At 52.2% G+C, this 14,476-nt stretch overlaps 1 protein-coding gene across 6 annotated transcripts in view; it reads left to right on the forward strand.

Moving 5' to 3' along the window:
* TET3 (tet methylcytosine dioxygenase 3) overlaps positions 1–14,476 on the forward strand; it is a 101,499-nt gene that overhangs the window by 39,901 nt on the left and 47,122 nt on the right. For 5 of the 6 annotated variants that reach the window (XM_044261411.1, XM_044261413.1, XM_044261412.1 and 2 more), the window contains one exon: positions 12,071–14,204. In XM_044261411.1, coding sequence (XP_044117346.1) covers positions 12,071–14,204 — 2,134 coding nt within the window. Of the gene's footprint in view, positions 1–4,421; positions 4,449–12,070; positions 14,205–14,476 lie in introns of those variants that run through there. The other variant, XM_044261416.1, reaches the window with a different exon arrangement.

Raw genomic sequence — 14,476 nt, forward strand, 5'->3', positions numbered from 1 at the left:
CCCTCCCGTGGGGCCAGGAGGTTTCGAGGCCTTTGGACCCCTTTAGGCAATGTGCATGGGGCTCCTGTTCTTTTTGGGGCTGGCGCTCCGCGGGCTGTGGTGGCTGCGCGTTTGCTTCCTCCTATGCTTCGTGTTTGGGGTGGGAGGTGGGTGGTGAGGAGCGGGTGCGGGCATTCGGGTGGGTGGAGCTGTGGGAGTGCCTGGCCTCGCGGGGGGCTGGTGGGGGCTCTTCTGGACGTGCACTGCGTGGCGTGGGCGATGGCCCCAGCGGCTGCTGGAGGGGCGCGTGTGCGTGCGTGCATGCGTGTGTATGTGTGTGTGTGCCTTGCTGTCTGGCCAAGGAGCCGCCTCTGCGTCCTGACCTGGTTCTCGTGCACTGGCGGCTTCGGAGGCAGCTGCTGCGCCTTTCGCCAGGCCTCAGATGTGGTCGGCTCGATTTCCTCCCGGCTGGCCCCCGGCCGGCCTCCGGCCGGGCCGCCACCGGCTGCTGGAGGCAGGGGCTTCCGTCGGGAGAGCTGGCCGCCTCGGCCCAAGATCAGGAGACTGCGCCCAGCCTGGGCTCCCCGCCCCCACCCGGCGCGCACCAGCTCCTGCTGCCTGCCGGGGTCGCTTCGGGGGAGGTGGGGGAGGATTGCGCTGCGCAGGGAGGCGGCTTCCGCAGCCGTGCACGTTGCAGGGCTTTACCTTGGACTTGGGGTGGGAGCACTTTGAGCCGCAGAGAACTATTAACGGGTGGGGAACTTCAGCCTCTGCACCCCACTTCAACCAAACCCTGTCTTCCCCTCCCCCCCCCCCCACGGCTCATCTCGTAGGACTTTCGCTGCTCTGTCCGTGTGTGTGTGTGTGTGTGTGTGTGTGTGTGTGTGTTGGGGGATGGGTAGCACAAACTCTCTACCAAGAGAAATAGCAAGAAGAAACTTCACCCCACACATTCCTTTCCGGGAAGCTCCCGTCTAGTTTTTGTTCAGAGGTTAGTGTATGCCGTTTCAGGTGTGTTGTCCATACTCTGTTCTTAGACTTTCTGCCTACAATACCTACAATAAAGTCTGGAGATTAGGAACAAGGGAATATTCACATTCGGTACCACCCCGAGATGAGCACTGTTACCGTTTCTGCACATTTTCCTTTGGTGTTCTGTTGGTGTGTGTTGTGGATGGAATTCTTAAATTGGGTAATATTTTGGATCTTGTTTCCTTTCTCCACTTCAGATGCTTCCCTGTCATAAAACCCCTCAGAAAGCATCTATTTATGAGTACATTCTTGAGTTTCTTTTTTTGTTGAAGACATTTCCCTGTGTTTTTATAAAAATGTCCCTTTTTAAAAAAATTATTTTAAGTAGTTATACATCTACTGGTAAAGTAGCGTGTTTTGTAATTTTTTTGTGTGTATTATTTGCAATGTGTATTTCGCCTAGTGTTTTATGTACGTTAAATAGATAAAGCATGATAATGCACACATGAAGTACCTACCCAAGATAAAAACTGAATTAAAAAAAAGATTTAAAGAAAAAAACTGTCTGAGTTGTTTCCCCTAACCTTGTAGTCTTTCATTACCTCCAGAGGTTACCACTACCTTGAATTTTGTGTTTATCATTCCCTTGCTTAAAAAAAAAAAAAAAAAAAAAGTTTTAATTACATACCTTTAATTAAATTTCTTATAGCACATTTAATTTTATTTTTTGTTTGAACTTTTTTGAATTGGTAGACTATATATAGCCTTTTAAGCCTTGCCTTCTTTTTTTTTTTTTAATTTAGCTTAGTCTAGTTTCTGAGATTTGTTTGTGCTCCTGTAGTTCATTTGTTTGCACTACTATATAATATTCCATAGTCACTCCGTGGTTGGTGGCGCTTAGAATATTTCCAGGATTTGAGTTTTATGAGTAATGCTACAGTAAACATTTGTGTACAAATCTCTGATGCACATTTGCAAAGTTTCTTTGGGAGTGGAATTGCAAGACTGTAGGGTAGGTGTATGTTTAACATTAAAAGAAAGAACCACAGACCTTTCCAGAATGGTTTTTCTATTTTGCCTTCTACCAGTGGTATATGAGAAAAACATTCCTGCTAAACCCCTCCATCACTTGGTATGAAACTGAAGTTTTCACCCTTCCTGTGTACCTGGTACTGTTGAAAGTGCTTGTCATATGTTAATTCGTTTAATCATGACAACCGTGTGAAGTAAGGTACTACTATGAACCCCAGAAATATAGAAGAGGAAACAGAGGCACAGGGAGGTTAATGATTAACCCCAGATTTACACATAAAGAAATGACACACAGAGAAGTTAACCAACTTGTGCAAGGTCACGCAACTAGTAAGTGGTAAGGGCAGGCAGGATATGAACTAAAATTTTTTTTTTTATTTCGAGATCTTGTTTATTTTATAAAAATTAGTTATTAAAATAATAGAGTAAGCTAGAATCCACTTAACCAAGATATCTTAGCAGCCCGCTGTACCATGAGTAAAATAAAGAGATATGTTAATACATGTACAAAATAACACTTAGGATGAAAGAATGCATATTTATATGCTTTATTTTTCAAGGAAAGGTTGCCTATGGAAGAAAAGGCCTGAGACAAGTATTCATAAGAGCAGCAACAACATGTGCTATGGACATCATACCAGTACTTATTTTATTTTATTTTTATTATTATTATTATTATTTTTTAAAAGATTTTATGTATTTATTTGACAGAGAGAAATCACAAGTAGATGGAGAGGTAGGCAGAGAGAGAGAGGGAAGCAGGCTCCCTGCTGAGCAGAGAGCCCGATGCGGGACTCGATCCCAGGACCCTGAGATCATGACCTGAGCCGAAGGCAGCGGCTTAACCCACTGAGCCACCCAAGCGCCCCTATTTTTATTATTTTTAAAGATTTTATTTATGTGACAGAGAACACAAGTAGGCAGAGAGGCAGGCAGAGAGATAGAGAGAGAGAGGAGGAAGCAGGGTCTCTGCTGAGCAGAGTCCATCCCACAACTCTGGGATCATGACCTAAGCCAAAGGGAGTTGCTTCACCAACTGAGCCACCCAGGCATCCCAAGCTGAGTACTTTTTTATATTTATTTCCATATTCTTTTCATGAAGAAAAACCAACATAACATTTTAAAACCATTAAAACATAACATTTTAAAACCATTCCCCTATTTTGGGGCACTTAGGCTATTTGTAATTCTTGGCTATTAATGCTTCAGGGGAAGTCTCCGGCACATGTAACTTTTTAATTTCTTCTGTTGTCTTATTTATTTTGTTTACATTTCCTGAAGTGAGATTAGGAACACTTAATGATGAAAAAAATTGCTGTGCTCTTCTGGGTTGCTGTGTGATGCTGGTGAAGTGAACTTAGCCTCTCTGTGTTCAGGGTCCTCATCTGTGGAGGTACATCTCCACCGTACAGAAGTCTGTGATGATTGGAGGAGACAAGTGAGAGTGCAGTGATTAGCTTGATACTCTAAGAGGGCTTCATCAAAGTTACTAGACTTTTCCTAGTTCCTCTTCTTTTTCTTTCTTCCCTGAAACCATATTGGTTACTGTTGGGTCAGAAGGCATGAATGGTCAGAGCCCTGTGCTTCTGCCAGATATGGTGACCTCAGGGAATTAGGCCTGAGGTCACTGGGTCTAATTCAGCTTTTTCCCAAGCATCACCCCAGGCATTGAGAGAACTGCTACATCTGCATCCAATTTGTAGTAGGAAAAAAATTAGATTTTAAAGTGTTTTATTGATACGTACATTACTAACCACAAGAGCCCACTATCTTCCCCCACCTCACGCAAGAACACCCTTTGCCAATACATGACAGTCTCTAAAGTTAGACCTAACCCCGCAGGATTTGCTGTCTGCAGAGAGCTTGGGTGTGGAGAGTGTAGACATGGGACAGGACTATCCAGCATACACACCCCCACACTCAGACCCACACACAGACACATGCGGGCGCATGAACACATCTCTGAAAGGGCTCCCCTAAAAGTCTCTTTCCCCACTCATGGATTTGTTTCATCAGTAAAATCCCAGGAGGGGAGAATCCTCTTAAGAGATGAATAATTGATCACCTCTAGACAGAACCTGCCATAAATACAGCCCCTGTGCTGAGAGGTGGTGGGGCCATCAGTTGGAGGAGGGGGGTAGGAAGGATTTGGCTGCTGCCCTCTAGGACTGGGGGAGAGGGCGGAACTGGGAGGTCCAGCTCCTTGAACAGCTGCTGGAGGGCAGAGGAGTGGAGCTGCTGGCGCAGGCTGTTAGGAAAGCGCTGGGTGGGGTCTGTTGGCCAGCTGGATGGGGAGCAGCCACTACTATCTTGGAATCCCAGAAGAATTCATTCTTGGAGATTCCACCATAGAGGATGCACCCAAGACCAGCCCTGCCCCCCAGCCACTGGCCTTTGGTGGAGGCGGACTACAGACTTCTCCATCCTGGCTGGAAACACCTTCCCAACACGCTTCTTCCAACATGGTGCGTAAGTGCTGCCCACCCATGGAGCAGCCCCCTGGACCCCGTGCCTCTTTGGGCTTCCCCTTCCCTAGAGGCCCTAGGGTGGTATGGCCGGCAGGGATCTCTTGATCTTTCAAGATAGCAGTCTTTAACCTCCTTCCTTCTGTTCCCCTTTGATAGGGGATTACTGATTTGGTTTCAGGGTGCTGATACTCTGAGAACCAGGAAGGACTTGGAAAATCCCTTGTCTTTTTGACCCCACTCCCTGTGTTAGAGGCAAAATGAGATGTTTGGCATTTGGTGGCGGAGTTCCACACTTCTCTGGAGCCCCACAGGTGGGGAGGGTGGGCTGCTGTTGTTGGATACCTGCAGATGTCAGCGGACCAGCTGTGGGGGATTGGGAACAGAAGAAGGGAGTTGGTTGTAGGAGAAGAGATGGGTGGGCCCTTGGAGTCCTGAGCGGGCAGGGTGCAGGAACCAATCCCAGGAGAGGTTCGTGGACCCTCAGAGAAGGATCTGGAGTCCCCTCAGGGTGCAATCCTGGGATCAGTGTAATGTATGCACACGTCCACTCTTCACAGAGCGGGATTAAGTCTCTGCTTGGATCTGAGAAGGGCATTTACTCTGCCTGTCTCCCAGGAACAAGCCCCTGTTGCCCCCCATTGAGGGGAAAGCACCCCCAGCTTGGATAAGGCACAGCCTGGGATGGGAATGGACTGGGTAAGGTTGGGTATGTGCATCCCAGTGAGGCCAGGGTGTGGTTCTGTACCTGGAAGGTGGCCGTAAATAGGGACCCACTTTGGCTGGGCCTTCCCATGGCGGGCGGTTAGGGGCAGGCCGTTCCCGGGTCCGATGTCAGATTCCCCAGTCACTCGTGGTGAAGGTGTTCCCGGTGCTGGCTGCCTTACCGACCTCTGCTGGGTATGCTCTGTGGTGGGGCTGTGGTGGGGAAGCAGCCTCCAGCTCTGCCTAGGATTTCACGGGCTCTCCTCTCTAGGTATGGGGCTGAAGGGGCAGGTCCCAGCCTGGTGCTGGGAGGAAGAAGCAGCAGGTCCTTTGGGACATATACCGAGTACTGTATGCTCGGTCCTGAGGGTGTGTCGGAAGCTCCAGTGTGGGCGCTTACGGTGCAGTTGATCAGATTCAGAGGAAGAGAGAGAGATCCCCCGCCAGACGGAGGCTGTGTGTGGGGACCGTAGGATCTGGCTCAGACCCCGTGGTCAGCAGGTCTGGTGAGGTAAGGCTCTATCGGGTGGCGATTGATTCTGTTTCCTGGCTCAGCCCCTGCACTGAGTCGTCCGCTCCCGTAAGCATGGCCCAGTCTCACCTCTCTGCTCTTGCAGGCCCTTATCACCGATTGGGACCTCAGTGTCCCAACTGGTCTTTAGGCCACCAGCCTTGCAGTCTGCAGTCTGAATTCTACAGGGTCACCTGATTGCCCCTCCTAAAAGGTACATCTGCTCTGTTTTGTTCACACTGTGAGCCACACACCTGTCCTCTCCGTGCTCAGCAGTTATCTTTCCCTGCCCCCCACCCCCACCCAGGATTGTGTGTCTTTGCATCTGCTCCTCCCTCCATCTGGAATTCCTCCACCCCTCCCCCCTCCCAAATACCTGCCCAGCTTTCCAGCTTCATCAAAGGTTACTTTGAAGTGAGATCTTTTTTTTTTTTTTTTTTTAAGTAAACTACGTCCAACACCGGGCACCCCAAAGTGAGATCCTTTTTTTAAAGATTTTATTATATCTATTTAACAGAGAGAGAGATCATAAGTAGGCAGAGAGGCAGGCAGAGGGAGAGGGGGAGAAGCAGGCTCCCTGCTGAGCAGAGAGCCCAGATGTGGGGCTGGATCCCAGGACCCTGAGATCATGACCTGAGCCAAAGGCAGAGGCTTAACCCACTGAGCCCCCCAGGGGCCCCAGGTGAGATCATTCTTGATACACATGTACACTTGGCCTGTACCCTCCGTGTAGATGGCTTTCACAGCACTGACAGGCTTTATGGTGTTTGTTTATAGTCTCTCTTTTCACTCATTAACGTCTTGGTGTTCCTGAAATAGTCTGTTCTTTATACCCCAAAATTTAGTGGCATAAAGCAGTCATTTTATTTTGCTCTTGGAGACTTTGGATTCAGAAATCAGGACAGACATGCAGGGGAAGCTTATCTCTGGTCCTTGACATTTAGGGCCTTGGCTGGGGAGGCTCAAAACCTGGGGGTAACTCGACCCCTGGGCTCGAATCCCTGAAGGGCCCCTTCCCGCACACGTTTGGCAGGTGATGGCAGCTATTGGCTGGGACTTCTGCTGGGAATGTCCACTCAGACACCTGCATGTGCCTTTTTTTTTTTTTTTAAAAGATTTTACTTATTTATTTAACAGAGAGAGATCACAAGTAGATGGAGAGGCAGAGAGAGAGAGGAGGAAGCAGGCTCCCTGCTGAGCAGAGATTCCCGATGCGGAACTTGATCCCAGGACCCTGAGATCATGACCTGAGCCGAAGGCAGCGGCTTAACCCACTGAGCCACCCAGGCGCCCCCTGCATGTGCCTTTTGTACGTGGTCTGGGCTCCCTTATCCCATGGTGGCTGAGCCCCAAGAGTGTGTGTCCCCAGAGAATCAGGCAGAAGCTGTGTTGCCTTTTCCAGTCCAGCTGTGAAAGCCATGTAGGGTCACTTCCACCGCTGCTACAAGCCCAGCCAAATTCACGAGGAGAGAGCATATAGATTCCCACCTCTCCGTAGGAGAAGTACATTTGGGATGGAGGGATATAATGGCCATTTTGGAAAATATAATGGCTACACGCCCCAAGCACTTTGTGCATACACATGACATTCTCAAATTCTGGAGGGTGAGCAAAGGTGGAGTGGGAGGAGGAGTTACGAAGTGGTGCTGGGAGCCTTGAGGGAAGGTGAGGCGTCATCAATAGAGATAATCAGTGGGCTGGGGCCCAGGGGGGCACATGGAGTTGCTTAAAGGAGCCGGTGGCAGATTGATAGAAAGTATGCATACACAGCAAGGCTCAAATTAGGGAGCAGGCATGGAGGGGGAGGAGATAGAACAGAGAGGTGTTCTTGTTTAAGAATTGTTTGGGGTCTGGTGATGAGGCACATTGGAAGAGCACAGGCGATGCTGGGGTCAGGAACATTGACGAGTGTAAGAACACTGTCCAGAATAGGAAACTGTTGCAGGTGGGGAGGGGAGTTACATTCTGTTTGAGACAAGCTGCCTCTCAGTGGGCTTGTAACATGTCCCCGGGGTTGGAGCTAGCTGGAGGTCAGCTGAGAGGTCCAGACAAAAAGCAAACATTGGGGAAGATCTTTGGGATGGGAAGGAGACATCGTGAAGGGTTTTAGAGCTGGGGCATTTGAAAGGGCCTTTCTCAACTAGCCTCCATCATCTGGCATTGCCACTAATCACCTGATAAGCCACCTTGTTCCCTTCTCAGTCTCCATTGATAAGAACTTGCTGCCTCCTGCTTGTTAGGGGGACGCGGGCCAATGCGTCAACATCTCTGAGTGCTCACAGTCTTCCCTAAATTTAGTCTTCCCTAAATTGAGCCTACATTCACCTCTCTAAAGATTTACTCACTTTCTAATTCCATCCCTCAGAGTCACTCGAAACGAGTCTAATTCTGTGCCTGACAGACTTCAGATGTGTAAAGACTTTTATGAGTTTTGTCTTCAGAACCTAAAGGGACTCGTACCTCTATACTTTTGCACTGTCTAGCTTGCTCTGTGTCCCCTCACGGACTGTCTGGGCAGAGTGGGGCCATCGCTGCCTGTGCTATGGGTCCTCTTCAATCAGGTCATGCCTGCGTGTGTGTCCAGCTATGGCTTGGGACTCCTTAGTGGGCTGTGAAATCGCCTTACAAGGTTGCAGCTACAAGAAATGGAGGGAGGGATTTGTGTATCTCGTAAGGGGAAATAGTATTTTGCCACCTTGTCATATGTTTAAGCATGTAATGGATCACGTTACAGGATGTATTTGTTACTGCAGACTGTACTAAAGAAGTGGGGGGAAAACCCTGGGTTATAGGACCCTTTGAAGCCGCCACATCCTCCTGTTGCATGTATCAGGAGAGAGGAAAGACTAGCTGAGGACAGAGCCCCGTGGCAGACCACTAGAGACCTCCCCCTGCCCCCACCCAAGTTGCTACCCCACTTGAGTTTGAGCATGGTCATTCCGCCTATGGCGAGCCAGCCTGTCCGGCCTGTCGTTCTCTACCGCTGGCCCTCGAGGGGATCACAGCAGGCCTTAGTAGACTTAAACGTCTATAGCCCAAGTCGCAAGCGCAAATGTGTGCAAAGGCTTGGCAAGTAACACGAATGAAATGATAACTAATACAGGCAATTCAAGTAATCTCTGGCCCCTGGCCTTGGTGTCAAGAAAGCAGCATGGAACTGCGAGGCTGGGGGTGACCAGAGCAGAAGCCGGGGCTTGTCTGCTGGGTGGAGAGGCAGACCTTCAAGACGATCTGGGTTTCATGTCAAATTTGACATTTTAATATTGACAAGATAAACAGTCTTAACGCTGTGTAGGCTAAACAAACCAGGCCTGTGGCTGATTTGGCCAACAGCCCTTGAGTTTGTGATCTGTCAGATACGATGTCTCCCTGTCTCCTGGTCCAGTGACCCTACGACACAAAACAGTAAGGTTCATTGGGTGTTGATGGGTTGATGGTGTTTGTTGAACCTGGCTCCTTGTGGTTCCCCCAGTTACCCTCTCAGGAACCCTCCTGGGGCGGGTCTTGCTCCGGCGACCAGAGTTTGGAACAATGCTTGCTCTCTTCTTGCCAATGGCCCCTTCTCCTGACCGTGTCTTTCCTTCAGGATCCCCAGCCCGTGTCGAGGAATGGGTTATAGTGGAATCCCCTGGCCGAAAAGCTGGAATGTAGCATTTCTTTAAAAATCCCCCCCACCCGTCCTGGCTTCCCTTCCCTCATTTCTTTGTCCACTCTTCCCTTCCTTCTCTTTTTGGTCGAAAGAGCATTTTCTTTCCCAGGGAAGTCAGAGGCCCAAGCGCCAGCCTAGCCCTTCCTTGTTCTTGTTCACAAACCAAAAATAACTTTTTAAATCCTTTTAGTTGTCTTGACCATTTTGGGGAAGCCTCAGCTCCCTCAGCATCAGTCTTCCTGACACTGTTTTTGTAAGTCCGTGCTACCCCCTCAAGTTTCTTCAGGGTTATGCGTGCTCCTGCTGTCTTTTACACACAAGCAGGTAAAATTCGGCCACTTCAGACTCCATTGCCTTTGTCGTCATGGTAGTTTTAGGTTTCTGAGAAGGAAGGAAGGGACGACTAGGTGATCAGCCACATTCCTAGAGGGAAGGTCTCGTTCCTAGTTCCAGGTTGGGAGAGACGGTCAGGGAAAGGTGGCATTTGTGCCTGGGGGCACGGGAGCCCTTTTATCCCAGGAGAGAGTGTGAGTGGCAGCTGTGGGCAGCAGGCACAGAAGCAGCTAAGGAGCTCGAATCGGGTCGGGGAGGCAGCTGCTGGAATGATAGCAGGGGCCGGTGAAAAGTGCTGCTAAGGCCTGTACGGGGTGCCGCGGGAGCCCAGGGGACGGGATGCCATGGGAGACCAGGGGGCGGGAGCCACAGGGCGGTCTGGGGTCTGCTGGCCAGGTCAGGGAGGAGGTTCCTCTGAGCTGGTACTTCAAGGATAAGCCAAGGTGGCCCCACAGAGGCTGGGAAGGGCATTCCAGGCAGTGAGCTCCGCACGTGCAAAACTTGGAAAAGCATAAGGGTCCTTTAGGGCCAGAGTTGGGCAGTGATGAGGATGAGGTGGGAACCCCAGGCTGGGGTCTTTGCTCCCCTCCCACGGGGCTGATCCCAAAGCCCACCTTCCCACCGCTGCTTTGGAGCCCATGCGTGATGGCCGCCTTGCCCAGTCTGGGGACTAGTAGCAACATAACCATCTGTTTAATCCGCTTGATGTTACGACTTACAGAAAAGTTGCAAGAAGAGTACCTGGGACTCCCACATAGTAAAATTATTTACATTTTGCTTTATTTGCTTTATCATTCTCTCTATGTGTGTATATTTTTTATATGCATATCACATTTTTCTGAACCACTTAGGATTAAGTTAGAGATACTATGTTCCTTTGCCCTGAATACTTCTGTGTGTGTGTGTGTGTGTGTGTGCGTGCACGCACGCGCGTGTGTCCCTTAAAGACCAAGACATTCTTTTACATAATCAGAGTAAAATGATTCGAGCCAAGAAGACTGAGACAGTTGCGGTGTGATCTTATCCACGTCCATATTCCAGTTGCATCAGATGTCCTGTCGGTGTGCCTTCTAGCTCTTTTCCCCAGTCTGTGATCTAACTCATGAGCGTGCCTTTCTCTGTCTTGTCTCTTCAGTAAGCTGAAGATGTTTGCGGAGATGTTTGTCTTTCTTGTCTTTGAAATTTTTGAAGACAACAATTCAGGTGCTTTCTAGCGTGCCTTCCAGTTTGGGTTTATCTGATGTTTCCTCACAATGGGAGGCGGGTTGTGTGTTTTGGCTGGAGTTCTGTGTGAGTGATGTTGTGTCCTTCTCAGTGCATCACATCAAGACTCTCGGGCTGTAGGTTGGTCGCAGTCCTGGTGGTGATGATGAGAACTCTGATCGTTTGGTTAAGGTGGCGTCTGCCAGATTTCTCTTTCCAGTTGTAACTCGGTGGTTTTTGTGGAGCTGTCTTGAGACCACGTCTGTATCCTGAGCCCCATCAAGCTTTCACCTGCTAGTTGTAGCATTCACTGATGACTTTCCCAATATTGGCTCTGCTTTCTACTGTGGGGAAGAGCTTTCCTTTCTAGAGGGACGAATTCTGCAAACTGAATTTCACATCTTTGTATTAGCTTTTAACTTGCTGGGCTGGACCCCTGGCTCCTCCTTTTTTATGCCCTCCCCCATCTGTGTGTTTTATTGGACATCAAGTGCATAGTGGTGGTTCTTGGGCTTGGGAAGAGGCCTGGATCTCCGGCCGACCGGCAGCTTGCTTGTCACCGGCATGACTGGCTCGGCAGGGGGCTGCCGCACGTGGTGTCCGATCAGTGTTTCCCTCCGGCCTGCCTGGAGCTGGGAGTGGGAATGTCATCTTGTCACCAGCTCGCAGAGCTCGGCCAGGGCTTAAGTGCAGACAGGAACAGGCAAAGAAAAAAACAGTGGGTTCCTTCCCACTGAAAAGCTCTGGCTGACCTCTGGTCCAGGTTGCATTTTTTCCTCAGAGCTGCTCGCCCCCTCCCTGTACACACACACCCCACACATTTATGGCCTGTGGCTTCTTGGGGTGTTTGGTTAGCTTTCTCCTGACACCGAAGTCGGCATGGCCCCGGGGTCACTTTGGTCCCTGGAAGTTAGAGGTCTTTTTGTGAGTCCTGGATAAATGCTTGGTGTCTGGGGAGCCTCGTCTGTACCATCAATCTTAGGCTCTAAAAAGAGCAGAATTCTGGATTAGGACCTCTTAAAGATCTGCCTTCCATTTCTGTTGGTGCAGCTGGCTGGGCAAGGAGACACGAAGACAAAGATGAGTTCAGGTTCAAGCTGTGTCAGGGGCAGAGTTTGCAAGAAACATGGGGTTTAGGTATGCCTTTGAGTGGTGTGAAGCAGGACAGTGCTTTTCTAATATTATGGCTCATCTTTTTCCCTTTTTTCTCTCTTTCTTCAGACAGGCTCAGAGCTCAGCCCAGTTGATGGACCTGTTCCAGGTCAGATGGACTCAGGGCCAGTGTACCATGGGGACTCACGGCAGCTAAGCGCCTCAGGGGCGCCGGTCAATGGTGCTAGAGAACCCGCCGGACCCAGTCTGCTAGGGGCTGGGGGTCCTTGGCGAGTAGACCAGAAGCCCGACTGGGACGGTGCCCCGGGCCCAGCTCACACTGCTCGCCTGGAAGATGCCCACGATCTGGTGGCCTTTTCGGCTGTGGCCGAAGCGGTGTCCTCTTATGGGGCCCTTAGCACCCGGCTCTACGAAACCTTCAACCGTGAGATGAATCGCGAGGCTGGGAACAACAGCAGGGGAGCCCGGTCGGGGCCCGAGGGCTGCTCTGCCGGCAGCGAAGACCTGGACACGCTGCAGGCGGCTCTGGCCCTTGCGCGGCACGGCATGAAGCCGCCCAGCTGCAACTGCGACGGCCCGGAGTGCCCGGACTACCTCGAGTGGCTGGAGGGAAAGATCAAGTCTGTGGTTGTGGACGGTGCGGAGGGGCGGCCCGGGCTCCCAGGGACTCTGCCTTCTGCTGAGGCTGGCCTCCCAGCGCCAAGCCCCAGGCCAGTGCTCAGCTCCGAGGTCCCCCACATACCTCCCCCCGAGGGCCTTCCCCTGTCCCAGAGTGCCCTGAGCATCGCCAAGGAGAAGAACATCAGCCTGCAGACGGCCATTGCCATCGAGGCCCTCACCCAGCTCTCCTCTGCCCTCCCTCAGCCTTCCCACTCCACCTCCCAGGCTTCCTGCCCCCTCCCTGAGGCCTTGTCCCCTCCTGCCCCTTTCCGGTCCCCCCAGTCCTACCTCCGGGCCCCCTCGTGGCCTGTGGTCCCTGCTGAAGAGCATGCACCCTTTGCTCCTGACAGCCCCGCCTTCCCTCCAGCAACTCCTAGACCCGAGTTTCCTGAAGCCTGGGGCACCGACACCCCACCAGCAACTCCGAGGAGCTCTTGGCCCCTGCCCCGCCCAAGTCCTGACCCCATGGCCGAACTGGAGCAGCTGCTGGGCAGCGCCAGTGATTACATCCAGTCAGTATTCAAGCGGCCCGAGGCCCTGCCCTCCAAGCCCAAGGTCAAGGTGGAGGCGCCCTCTTCCTCCCCAGCCCCGTCCCCATCCCCCATGCTCCAGAGGGAGGCTCCGGCACCCTCCGCAGAGCCTGACACCCACCAGAAGGCCCAGACCGCCCTGCAGCAGCACCTTCACCATAAGCGCAGTCTCTTCCTGGACCAGGCCCATGATGCCCCCTTCCCCCCGCCCGCCGAGCCTCCTGCTCCAGGCTGGTGGGCCCCAGCAAGCTCACCTGCCCCACGGCCTCTGGACAGACCACCCAAGGAGAAGAAGAAGAAGCCGCTGACACCAGCTGGAGGTCCCCCGGGAACCGAGAAGGCGGCCCCCGGGATCAAGCCCAGTGTCAGGAAGCCCATTCAGATCAAGAAGTCCAGGCCGCGGGAAGCGCAGCCTCTCTTCCTGCCACTGCGGCAAATTGTCCTGGAAGGGCTGAGGCCCCCGGCCTCTGAGGATGTGCAGGCACAGCCACCGGCCCCTGTCCCCACTTCCCAGGGCTCTGCTGCCCCCCCGCCCCCAGAACCTTCTCTTGCGCTATTTGCACCTAGTCCCTCTGGGGACAGCCTGCTGCCCCCTACTCAGGAAATGAGATCCCCTAGCCCCATGGCGACCCTGCAGCCGGGCTCTGCTGGCCCTCTTCCCCCTGCTGATGACAAGCTGGAAGAGCTCATCCGGCAGTTTGAAGCTGAATTTGGGGATAGCTTTGGGCTTCCTGGCCCCCCATCTGTGCCCATTCAGGACGCCGAGAACCAGTCAACATGTCTCCCAGCCCCCGAGAGCCCTTTTTCTACCCGCTCCCCCAAGCAAATCAAGATTGAGTCTTCGGGGGCTGTGACTGTGCTCTCAACCACCTGCTTCCATTCGGAGGAGGGAAGCCAGGAGGCCACACCCACCAAGGCTGAGAACCCCCTCACACCCACCCTCAGCGGCTTCCTGGAGTCCCCTCTTAAGTACCTGGACACGCCCACCAAGAGTCTGCTGGACACACCTGCAAAGAGAGCCCAGGCCGAGTTCCCCACCTGCGACTGTGTTGGTAAGTCCGTTGGGTGTCAGGGACAGGAGAGGCCTGGTGGGCTTGGGTGTCTAGGCTCCGTCTGTCGCGGGGCAAACATGTGCTGTGTGCTGACCACCCCCCCGCCACTGGGGCCTGGGGACACTGAAGAGAGCGTGCAGACTAGTGGAAGAGGCCGCGAAGGAAGCGGCTGGTGGTACTGTGGTCAGCGGCACGGTAGCGGAGGCGTGCGCGGGGGCTTTGTGCGCAGAGGGAGGCAAAGGCATCCTGGAGGGCTTTCTGTACAAGACGGC

This window comes from Neovison vison, chromosome 8 (assembly GCF_020171115.1).
Source record: "Neovison vison isolate M4711 chromosome 8, ASM_NN_V1, whole genome shotgun sequence".
Lineage (NCBI taxonomy): Eukaryota > Metazoa > Chordata > Mammalia > Carnivora > Mustelidae > Neogale > Neogale vison.